We start from the raw sequence: 12663 nt of genomic DNA, 5'->3' as shown, positions 1-12663 counted from the left end.
GCTGTAAAAAGTATTTGTATTTTAGTTACATGTTATTACAAGAGTCAGAAAGTTTAAAAATCAAAGTTTATAAAGTTAAAAAGTTACACAAAGCTAAAGTTCATTTACTATTAAAGAGAAAGTTTTTTATGACTTTGGTGCAGCCCAGGGGTATGCAGTGAGCCTGGCTGTGCAGCCACCCTTGCTCCCAGACTCACTACAGCTCCACCCGTGAGAAGTGCCCACTTACCAAGGCCGGTGTACCAATTTGTATCTTTCATACCTCAGTTTTACAGCACCTTTTCCATGTTTAGATTATTCCAGATAAACAAATATTTACCAAGGTGTTAGAAACGCCTGCGGTGCCCACTGCTGTTCACGTCTGCAGCCAGGAAACGAGAGGCTGCACCACACGACCTGGGTCTCTGGGTCGGTGTCAGGGCACTCTGGCCTTCACCTGACGCTCTGAGAACACATCCCGGGGTTAAGCAGCACATGACTTTATTTTCTATTATTAGGTGCATAAATGTTTAGGGCTTTTGTGTCCTCAGAATAAACAAGCTCTTTTCTCATTCTTCTCTGAGATCTACTCTGCATGACAGTGGTACAGGCAACTCCAGCTTTGATTAGTATTAGCATGGGATATATTTTTCCACCTTTTCACTTCTAACCTGTGAGTGCTTCTGATGTGTTTTCTTCTGGGCACCATATATTTGAATCTCGTTTCTTTTACAATCTGATAATCATTGCCTTTTAATTGGGTATTTAGGCCATTTACACTTAAAGATGAGTATTAAGAGGTTTCTACGTTTAATTTCCAAATACTTTAGGATATACGCTCTGCTCTTTCTTCAGATGGTATAAATCTTTCACCTTTTACCAAATATGTCAGGGTATTCTTAGACATTTTTATTTATTTCTAAATCCATATTGCTATAATCAGTAAATTTAAATTATTTCAATTTTTAAAAATATACTTAGATCTCTTTTATATCCAACCGCATATAGTTGGAGTTGTTCCATTAAACAAATGTGTTTTGTGCAGCTGGTGCATTTTAATATTATCTGCCAATACAGTAAAGTGCCTCTCAGGGGTGAGGAACGTGTGGCCCTCCCAGTCCCCAAGTACAGTCCCTCAACCAAATACAGACTGCACAGAACAAATCCCTTTATTAAAAGGGTTTGTAAAATTTGGATTCAGTCAAAAGGCCACACTCAAGGATCCAGAAGGCCGTACGTTACTCTGTATTCTGTACATCTATTTAATTTGTAGATTAGGAAGAAGGAATCTCATCCTTGCACATCTTTTCATTTTACCTATTACTTTTAATAGTTGGAGAGTACCACATTTTGATCCAGACTGACACTCTACCTTGTAATTGGAGAGTTTAGTCCCATTTATGTTTAATTATTGAGTCAGTCATCTTACTGTTTATCTGTCACACCTGGCATTTGGCTGCTCTTTCTTGTCTTTTTTGGCAGGAGAGGGGACTAGCGGACTCCACTTTCGTGACTCCTCTTCCTCAGGTGGCTGGGAATTATAATACACGTTCCACAACTTCTTAGTTTACTCTGAATCAATATTATATCACTTCACATATATTATTTAAAAAATTACCTGCACTTATTACCTGGCCTGAAGTCCTGACCCTAAGAGAATGGAGTCTGAGAATCTGTTATCAGTGCGGACACAAACTGTTCACCTGGTAACTATGGCCTCTTTGCCCAGTATCATGCTGCTCTGCCAGACGAGGGGACCCCTGGGAACAAAAGCTGAAGAGCCACCACCACAGACCTGGGGAGGTCGGGGTCTGTTGTCCCAGACCACCCACGGTTGCTCCCATCTCTCATATCCTTTTAGTTATGATCAGCTTGCTAGTAGTAGTGGGCTGGTAAGACCTGGCCCTGGTGCTCCAGGGTCCCACACTGACACCCACACTAGACAGCCCTCCACATCAGCTCTCCCACCACCAATCTCTGACTCAAAAGATCGACAATCACGTGATAATGCTCGTGTCTTATTTGGTACTACATTCCTTACCACCTTGAAAAAGGCACTATCCTTCACGCCCTCCTGGAGAGTATCATTGGTTGGCAGGCTCTCTGGTTTTCCCTAATAAATTCATTCCAAATGCAAAACTCGGAGTACTCTCAGCCTTTCACCCATTCCTCAACACTCCACACCGTGGAACCAGCAACTCCAGGTCTCTCACCACCGACCATCTGCAACATGTCCAGCAAATTCACATGGTGATGGCATTTGGGAGACACTACTGTGGACTGGGGACTTGTCCGAGCTGCTTACGTTGTGAGGGTGGAGCACTCCCAATGGGGACAGAGCCCGAATCACAGAGGCCCCAAGAGCTGCCTCTCCCTTTCACACCTGAGGACACCGTGCAGATGCCGTGTACAGGGCAATAAGCAGGCCCTCCCCACACTCCAAATCTGATTTGATGTTAGACATCCCAGGACCCAAAACTGCAAGAAATAAATTTCTTGTTATTTACAAGTTACCCAAACAGCAGCCTGAACGGACTGAGATGCCATCATGGTTTGTGAGGCCCAGGTGACCGTACGGAGGGTTAAGACTTGGCTTAGGGGAATGTCCCAGCTTCACGCCCCACCTATCCTGGCTGGGAAGCTGCTAGGGACCCTCCCAGCTCCTGCTGTAACATTGTACTTGGAGCTTTTTCATGAATAACCCTTGCCCCCATGATACAAGCCATTCCTACTTTGGGAACACTGAGATTTGACCTCAGTTGTTTTGTTTTTTTCTACCAATTTGGAAAAGGCAGTTTCTGAAGACCCAAAGAATCCAGGAGAACGTGGAAGCCCCCTCTTGGGAGCACCACCTACAATTCCGCGTCGCAGAATACCACTGCTTCCCTATTGTGCCCTACGTGTAGGCAGCTCCCCTCCTTACTAGTCAATTCCATGTTGCAGAACACCACTGCTTCCCCATCTGTGCCCTACGTGTAGGGAGCTCACCTCCTTACTAATTCTGCCACTCCTTCCAGCTGGGGAAGATCAGGATCCAGCTAAGGATGGCCCTGGGGACCTCTGTACTTCAGTGAGCAAGGAGCAGTCTTGGGCCTTCCCCTCCTCCCATCACAGCTTTCGTGGCCAATAACAGCACAGTCCTCCCTAATCCACAAGACTGCAGCCCCCAGATCTTTCTAGCAGCACAGCCTCTGTGTAAGCCCTGCACCCCTTCCATCAGGACCCCCTCCAGTCCCCACACTTAAGAGCACAGTAATTGTGTGGCAATATCTTGCAGGCATTGTCACCACCTACTTGGTGATCGTGGGAGAAGTGAGCAACCCAAGTCCAGAATCTCACCCTAGGAGTCTGCTTCCAAGGACAACCTCTAGGACCAACTGCCATAGTTTGGGTTTTCTTGTAGGTCATGTAGTTTATGTGGGGATTCAGCTTATGAGGGATGGCCCCCAGGGAACACCAGTGGGGACATGAGAAAGCAGAACAGAGTGCAGGGCGCTCTGGTCAGCACCGTGTGCAAGGGGCTCAGTCCCACAGAGGCTGCTGGGCAACGGTGGAACTCAGGGCATCTGTGCACCCGACACTGGACAACTCCCCACCACAGGGCCCTTTCTAAGTAAGTGGGCTGAGCACTCTTTGTCCCTTGCTGAGGAAGGCTTAGGCAGAGAGGGTGCCCTCCCACCAGGCCTTCACCTGTGTTAGCATTTCAGGAAGAGCCCAGACCCCAGGACAGTGTGACCCACAGTCCGGTAGTCTCAGTAGTGCCGGGACGCCCATGAGACAGACCTCTTCAATTGGCTCATTTATTCAGTTATGGGTGGGGTAGTTCCTTAACTTGATCTCCACTGTGGATTTGGTCTCTTTTATATCTTCTGCCGCTAACAGGCAACGCTGGTGAATGACACCATCCTTGGAAATGATCCACTTCATCTTGGTTTTTCAAAATTATTTGTACTATATTGGTGCTACTAAGTAGTCTTTTATGGCTCTGTAAAAGTTCTCCTGTTCCAAGGATTATTTCATTAGTTTTGTTTGGCGTTAATGTGCTTTCTTCCTTTTCTTTTTCTTCCTTAAGTAGCTGTTGATTCATCTATCCTCCTAAAATGGTGTCTGTGTTTACTGGGTCTTTTAGTTATACAACCTTACTTTTCAATGTTCTTTCGCCCTCTGCTCTTTCTGTTCATTTTGCTGTATTGTTATTTGCTTAATTCATAAATTTTCATTCATTTATTTTTATCGATATATACAGAGGGTGCCAAAAAAGTACACACATTTTAAGAAAGGAAAAAGACTATTAAGATTGTAATAGTGAATATATACCGATGTTTGTTATCTTGTATGTTGTAGCTTGTGTCTCTTGTAAGTGCAGAAATCAAACATGATTTGAGTACCACAATGTTAATACAGTTTTTTCCTTTCTTAAAATGTGTGCACATTTTTTGGCACCCTCTGTATATATCTCAAGATTAAAAAATCTTTCTTCTGTTACACATTTATGCTGCATGTAGGAGCCAGGATGACCCCATCTATTTTCCCAGGAGACCTGCACAGTTTGGGAGGTTATGAGGCAGTAACAAAGTTAGATGGCCACCATCATCCTTAGGGAACCAGGTTGTTTAAAGGAATCTTTTAAAAACACCAATAGTATCATTTCTTTTCTAAGGTGAAGATCTTTTTTTTTTTTTTTTTGAGACAAGAATCTCACCCTGTCACCTATGTGCTGTGGCATCATCCCAGTTCACAGTAACCTAAAAACTCCTGGGTTCAAGCTTTCCTCCTGCCTCAGCCTCTGGAGTAGCTGGGACTACAGGCGCCTGCCACAACGCCCAGCTAGTATTTTCTATTTTTTTTTTTTTTACCAGAGACAGGGTGTCACTCTTGCTCAAGCAGATCTCAAACTCCTAACTTCAAATGATCCTCCCACCTCTGCCTCCCAGACTGAAGCTGAAAATCCTTCAATGGCTTCTTCCAGGTGGAGCTGGCTACCTTTCCACTTCACCCCGTCAAGCCCCTCACACCCACATGCTCAGCCACACACTCCCCTCCAACCCAGGCAGTGCAGCCAAGCTGCTTTGCTCACTGACTTCATGCACTTCCATACATGGACTACCACACATGCCTAACTTTCAGCAAGTTGTAAGCAATATAAATTGCAAAGGAATAAGAAAGAAAAGAAAAGGAAAGCAAAAAAAGAAATTATATTCCAAATTCTTAATAGTGGTTACACCATTAACTCTTAATTGACTGTACTAAGGGAGCCTTTTTGTAACACTTACTTTCATCTGTTAAATTGTCTTTAATAAGAACATGCTATTGTCATAATAAATACTTTTGTAAAAACACAAAAAGATATAAATACATTCCAGAACTCACCCCACAGCACTAATCACCAGGATGTACTCCCTCTCGTGTGCAGGAGCATCTTGTAAGAACTTGTGTGCAGCACTCACAGAAAGAGGCAGCCAGGGCCTGGGCCTCACAGGCACCCTCACTCACACCCCATGTCCACACCCTAACGCCCCACTGTCAGAGCTCTGAGCTTCTCAAGTAATGACAGCCACTTGCCAACTTTTGCATGTGACCAAGAGTAAAACAAAGGAGACTGCACCAACACAAATCTTTTCAACACAATTGTAGCAATTAAAACTAAACTACAGTTATAAATTAAAATTCCTCATAAAAAAGCATATATGATATCAGTTATTGGCTCTTAAAATACAGTTATTGAGTCCTTCAAACTCTATTAGTCAGCCTTGGAGGACTTTAAGGTTTAGTAAAACTTGGTAATACTTGGAAGTATGTGGCAAAAAATATACATGTTTATAAAAAATGTACATACATATGTATTCATTCAGCCAATTAACAAAAAGCTACACGAAATATGGAGACCACAGGGTACCAACTACCCAGTCAAAACTGAAATAATAAAATTACTTCACTTTTCAGACTCACAATATTTTGGGAGCTAAAGATCTTATCTACTGTGAATATGCTAAAAAATTAGATAACTACAATGAAGTATCCAAAAACATAAAGTTGCAAAGGTTTTCCCTTTCTGCTACTTGAATTTATTCTCGATTGAATTGCTCTCTCAAAATAAAGGTATGCTACTTTTAACTTGCACACACAAAGAATATATTGGTATTGAACAAGAAATTGAACTTACCCTAGTAAATGTGCCTTCAAAACTATGAATATCCAGTTGTGGCTTCTGAGCGTAAACATAAGCGCTGATAGAAAAAAGGTCCTGAAACACAGAACATGTGAATTAATTATAATGTCACAATTGAGCAAAATTACTGGGAACTTTTTCTTTTGTTTTAACCTGGAAATTTTTAAATTGATAATTTATATTTTTATGCATTATTTACCAAAAATGTTCATTGATATTCTTAGATTTTGTGTCCTAACACCACAAATTAGGATGGAAGATAACTTAAAAAAGTGTTTTTTTAACCCAGTGGGGCATGGTTTTGATTGTAACACACCACACTGCCTAACGGGAGGTGCCACTTGGGAGATGCTCAGACCACACGTACCTCCTGGGCTCTGCACACGGCTCCTGCAGTTCACACAGGTGCAGACACCCACAGAGCACCCACCTGACTCGATGCCTCTCCACCGGGCCCATCAGAAGGTGGCAGGGTGGGGTGTGCTCTACACAAGACTTTTTCAGTAGATCTCTTCTGCAAATGGGGCTGGTGGGTAGTTTATCACGCTCAATCACTTTTAAGAAATGTTGGTGGGTTTCGGTGTGTGGTTTTGTTTTTTTTTTTTGACAGACAGGATCCTGCTCTGCCTCCCAGGGTAGATTGCAGTGGCATGATCATAGCTCACTGCAGGCTCAAACTCCTGGGTTTAAGCAATCCTCCCACCTCAGCCTCCCAAGTAGCTGGGACTACAGGTGTGTGCCACCACATCCGGCTAATTTTCTTTTATTTTTTGTAGAGACAGGATCTAATTATGTTGCCCAGGCTGTTCTTGAACTCTTGGCCTCAAGTAATCCTCCCACCTCAGCCTCCCAAAGTGCTAGGATTAGGTGTGAGCCACTGTGCCTGGCCTAAGAAAATTCTTTAACAGAGAACACACAATGGTCTGAGATTGATATGGCTTCTTTCATTTGTAAAAGACATATTTACTGCTTCTGCATGTTTGATTTCCTTCCTACCTTCATGTACATGAGTCATGAACACACAAATCTGTAACCTACTTAGAGTTCCTGGAGAACAAGTGAGATGTAATTGATAGAGATCAATAACTCTAAAGGAGGCATCCTGTATTCAGAGCAACAAAATCCTCTGAGAAAACTGACCCAACAGTTTTAGTGCACTCCATTCAGTAAGCAGTGTAAGAGGAAATCAAAAACTCTCAATAGAAAAGGGGAAAAGAAATGAAGAAATGGTGTGGCGGAAACTATCTTCAGCTTTACTCCTGCTTTCTTTTCAAAGCAGACCTTCTGAGTCCCAGGTGAGCCGTCAACTTTCCACTTGAAAAATACGTCTCTCGGGTTTCTTAGCAGCTGGTCCAGACCGTGTGGCGAACTGTGGCCAGCAGGTGTGGGCCAGCAGGTGTAAGCAGAGCCACACGCTCCTGCAGACCTCAAGCTCTCCACGCCTCACGCCCTTCCTTTCACTCCGGCAGCCAGCATCGGGTGAGGTCAGCCACTGGCACCCACCAGTGGCCCTTCCTTCCCCTTCTTCCTGCAGCCAGGGGTGGAACACCCCAGCACCTATCCTGCAAAGCGACACCTGGAGGTGACACAGCTGCCCAACCAGTCTTGTGCCAAACCACCTCTGGAGTGTTGAATGAAAGTAAAAAAAACCTTCTTGATTTGAAGTATTTTTCGTCACATTTCCGTACAGAAACACCCTACGTCTTCTGGAAGAAAGTGATTTAATAGACAGAATGAGGTAATTCCAAAAACAGAACAAGGGATGAAGCCCATGACTGAACCTCCAGAAATTACTCTCAGAATATTAAGAAAACAATCCTCCAGTGAGATACCTCTGCAGGGATAGAGTCTGAGGCAAGTCAGGGAAGCCATGGGAGCCCCCTCCTCAAGGCAGCTGCCATCAAGCCGGGAAACGGCAGAGCAGCAGCAGGGGCCGCGTCCCACAGAGAACACGCCGGGCAGAGACGGGGTCCCACTGAGGGCTGCTCATATCTGCAAAGTCCTTTTCAGGTTTCTAAAGAGCCAGGCTGGATACCGGGGAGGGGTGAGCACACCAGCTTGCTTCAGTGGAGCTGGTTAATTAAGACAAGAAAAGTACACTGGACAACAAGTGGGACTCCCATGTGCTGCTAGGACACTTGATAAGCAGCCAGACACTCCAGGGCAAGGCAAGGCTGGCATCACTTGTCATTTAAATACCACCCTGCCAGTGATTTTCACAACACGAGATGCTCTTCCAGGAGACAACTACCTTCTGAAACCTGAAGTGAGAACGAGCTGACAATAAGCTCGCTCCTTCCTGCACAGGAGCCGTGAGAGGGGCGCACTTCCTCTAGTGCAGCAGACATCCCACAGCTGAGTAATGGCACAGGGATGAGAATGTCATTTGAAGCTTTTCACGATAATTTAAAAATCATTCTGAAGTTTTCAATAATGTAGGAAAGCCTCTGCTATTAGGTCAAGGGCAACATTTGTTCACATTACTTAAAGGTCATTAAAATACATCCTTAATCATAACATGTGGTTCATTACAAATAAAATTGCCTTTGGTTCAATAAAACTAATTAAATGTAAATGATATTGTTTACTACTATATGGATCTTTTGAAATAAATCAGCATGTCATGATTTATTGAAAATTACTGTGGCTTCATGGCTGTTAATAAATTTGCTTGATCACAAAAGCCAGAAACATATTTCTCAGATGTCCTGGTGCCTGGAAACTGCCTTTACACAGCTCTGAGGCACAGGGCGCACCTGGTTCCATGTGCCCTGAGCATGGCCACCATGGCCTGCAGGGTGGAGCCACACTCTGACCACAGTGATCAGATCTCGGAACTACACCCTGACCACAGTGACTGGACCTCGGAACTACACCCTGACCACAGTGATCAGATCTCAGAACTACACCCTGACCACAGTGACAGGACCCCAGAACTACACCCTGACCACAGTGACCGGACCATGGAACTACACCCTGACCACAGTGACAGGACGCCAGAACTATACCCTGACCACAGTGACTGGACCGCGGAACTACACCCTAACCACAGTGACTGGACCTTAGAACTACACCCTGACCACAGTGACCAGACTGTGGAACTACACCCTGACCACAGTGACTGGACCTCAGAACTACACCCTGACCACAGTGACAGGACCCCAGAACTACACCCTGACCACGGTGACCAGACCGCAAAACTACACCCTGAACACAGTGACCGGACCTTGGAACTACACCCTGACCACAGTGACCAGACTGTGGAACTACACCCTGACCACAGTGACTAGACCCCAGAACTACACCCTGACCACAGTGACAGGACCCCAGAACTACACCCTGACCACGGTGACTGGACTGCTTAATTATACCCTGACCAGGGTGACTGGACCGCAGAACTACAGCCTAACCAGGGTGACTGGACCGAGGAACTACACCCTGACCACAGTGACCGGACCGCGGAACTACACCCTGACCATGGTGACTGGACCGTGGAACTACACCCTGACCAATCTTATCATTCAAATATGTAATAGCCATAAAATTTGAAAAGTAGCAGTACATGAAGGGCATATGTCCATAAATATTTTAAAATTTAAATATGAGAGCCTCCATAGCTGACCACTTCCCTACACTGGCCGCTCCTGAAGCTGACCTGCTGCTCATAGACTGGACATGCACCACTGTGCTTATCAGTACCACAGGCCTGGTTCCTATGGTGACCACCTCCGTGTGCTGACCAGTATGTTACGTGGGGGGTCACCTTACAGAGGATTTTCCCTTTATTTTTTAAAAATATATTGAAATATAGATTATAATATAAAATTTACCATTTTAACCTTTTCTAAGTATATACAATTCAGTAGCATTAAATTCACTCACACTGTTGTACAGCCATCACCACCATCATTTCCAGAACTTTCGGTCTTCCCAACCTGGAACTCTGTACCCATTAAACTCCAACTCCCCATTGTCCACTCCCCCAACCTGTGGTAACATGAGACATGCTTTGCTTTCTGTCTCTGAATCTGACTTAGACCAGAGTTAGCAACGTATGTTAACTGGGATCATACAGGGAGCAGAGTGTCTCTGTGAACTGACCAACCAAGGGACAATATCCCACCGGCCACCACAGGAGGTGTCCCCATAAGGAGCGAGGCCTCCTGTACTGATACAGACATGTGCTTTACTTTCTTGTGCAGCTCTTATTAGAGAATACCATATAAAATCATATCATCAAAATAGTAAAATCATACAAAATCAATACATTTACTGTTTTCTCATGTTTTAATCATGCTTTATGAAAAAGAGCCAGTCTGGGTCTGTTACTTATTCTTATTACAAATGTTAAGTGGAGAAAGCACTCCCAGCGCTGACCACACCATCCAGCACCGCTGGGCACTTTCCCGCTGCGATGACTCCAGCTGCCTGATCAGCGCCCGACTTCCTCTTCTGCTGGAGTCTCTGCAACTTCTGTGTCTCCCTCAATTGTTTCTTCCAGTTCCTCAGCAGCTTTGTGCACTTTTTATGCTGGTCTGCACTTCTGTCACTATCACTTGGAAGTTGCTCCTGGGCCAGGTGCGTTACAGCGTAACAGGTTGTCACCTCAGCATCCACGGCCACAAAACCTTCGAAAGCTACACCTGCAAATTCTGCCGTGGGAGATGGACTGTCTGACGGGGCCAAAACACTGTGCTCTTGGTTTGTGACGAAACCAACTTTCCTGAAACACTTCTCTATCGTTTCTGGCTGAACTGTATTTCAAGTGGAAGTGACCCAGAGGATGGCACCCAGAGCAGTAGAGGAAATTGCTCCCTCCCATAGGCGACCACAGGGGTGCATTTTACGAAGGACCCACGGCAGAAGTCAGTCAAGGTAATGCATTTTAAGTGTTTTGATGATGTCTTCCTTGGTCAAGAGACTGGATCTTTGAGGTCGTGTTTGGAGGCAGAAATTGCAGTGTCACGTTTGTCACTTGTGGGTGGCCAGGACAGTTGTCCACTGTCAGTAGAACAGACCATTTCTTCTTCTTCATTGCTCAGTCAGAATTCCCCCCGCACTACTCCTCAGACAAAGCAGCTATCATCCTTGCCACATGACAGGGAGGTCTCCTGGATTCCTGTTCTTGAATTCACAGGCTTTGCCAATTTACCAGTCACCAAGGGCTTTAGTTTCCCTCTGGCTGAGCTAGTGCAAAGCAGAACTGTGAAACCCTCTTAGAAAAGTGTTCGGCTCTTATATTTGTCACTGCTCATTACAAGGGTCCTGGCAGGAATCCTTGGAAAGGAGTCTGCACTTGTCAGGGTTAAAGATGTCATCATCTCTGGAGCCTTTGGTGATGTCTGGGAACTTTCTGACAGGCTCTTCTACTACTTCCACTGGAACTGCACTCGCTTCACTGCACCAGACTTTCTAGAGATCTCATGTCACCGTTTAAATTTCTAGAGCAACCACTTGATGCTGGAAATCTGCCACCCTGATTCCTACGAGAAGTTTTTGGCTCATGGGCCTAGAGATTCGAGCGTTAACTGCCCTCAATTATCTGAACCAGCTTCCTGTGTTCACTCACTTCCGTGAGGGAAGTTTCCTCCTCTTCCTCTGTAGGTCTCCGCTTTCCTTACCATGTCTCCTCATGATCATGTTTTTGGATGTTGCTAACTGTGGTCTCACTGACACCAAAATGTTCTGCTATCAGCTCTTTAAGTTCTTTCCTTTGGGTCATAATGTCTCAATTAACTGCTAAAAGTTTCAGTAACTATAGGATGTACCTATAATTCAATCATTCACGTTGAAAAATCTTCCCCTACACATGATAAACAATAGGATGTCAGGCCTAGTCCAACACATGGTAATAATAAAACATGATAAAAGAACTTATACTAAAGAAAAACTAACACAACCAAGGGGCAGAGCCCACCCTCTCTACCCCTTGGTGTGGACTCAACTGGTCAGGTTACAGAGGGTGAGTTAACATTGTGTCTCACAGTCCAAGTGGGCAAGCTGCAATTCACAGAGGGGTCAGTATACAGAGCTCAGTCTTCACGGGAACATGAGGCACATGTCCAGTCCATGGAAATTAGGTAAACCGAAGCAGGTGGTCAGTGTAGGGAGGTGGTCAGTTATGAGGTTCCACAAATATTTGTGTGTATACGTATCTGTCATTGATAAAAGTGAAGAAAGCATCCTTATAATATTGACACATTCTGTAATCATGGCAAAGACTCTTGAGCTGTAGGTGATTGGAAACACAACAACCATTAGAAAACTGAACTAATGTATATAACTAAAATGCCAATAGTCATGATTAAGTAGAAATATATGCCAACACTCAAAGGTGAAAAAAAAAGGAACAAAGAAATGAGATAAGTAGAAAATAAACAGCAAGATGAGTGACTTAACCTCAGCCACATTAAAAAATTAAGATAATGTACACACTGACAACATGAATAAATAAAAAAGTAGTACCTGCTTATCTGTATTATGTTAACAAGAAACATACTTTAAATGTAAAGAAA

The 12663-nt window shown here is 44.3% G+C and overlaps 1 protein-coding gene across 7 annotated transcripts in view; it reads right to left on the bottom strand.

Moving 5' to 3' along the window:
* ATP9B (ATPase phospholipid transporting 9B (putative)) overlaps window positions 1-12663 on the bottom strand; it is a 267517-nt gene that overhangs the window by 160401 nt on the left and 94453 nt on the right. For all 7 annotated transcript variants that reach the window (XM_053571330.1, XM_053571333.1, XM_053571334.1 and 4 more), the window contains one exon: window positions 6143-6223. In XM_053571330.1, coding sequence (XP_053427305.1) covers window positions 6143-6223 — 81 coding nt within the window. The remainder of the gene's footprint in view (window positions 1-6142; window positions 6224-12663) is intronic.

This window comes from Nycticebus coucang, chromosome 19 (genome assembly GCF_027406575.1).
Source record: "Nycticebus coucang isolate mNycCou1 chromosome 19, mNycCou1.pri, whole genome shotgun sequence".
Lineage (NCBI taxonomy): Eukaryota > Metazoa > Chordata > Mammalia > Primates > Lorisidae > Nycticebus > Nycticebus coucang.
Note: the sequence above shows the minus strand (reverse complement) of the source record. Positions and strands in the feature narration are given on the sequence as shown.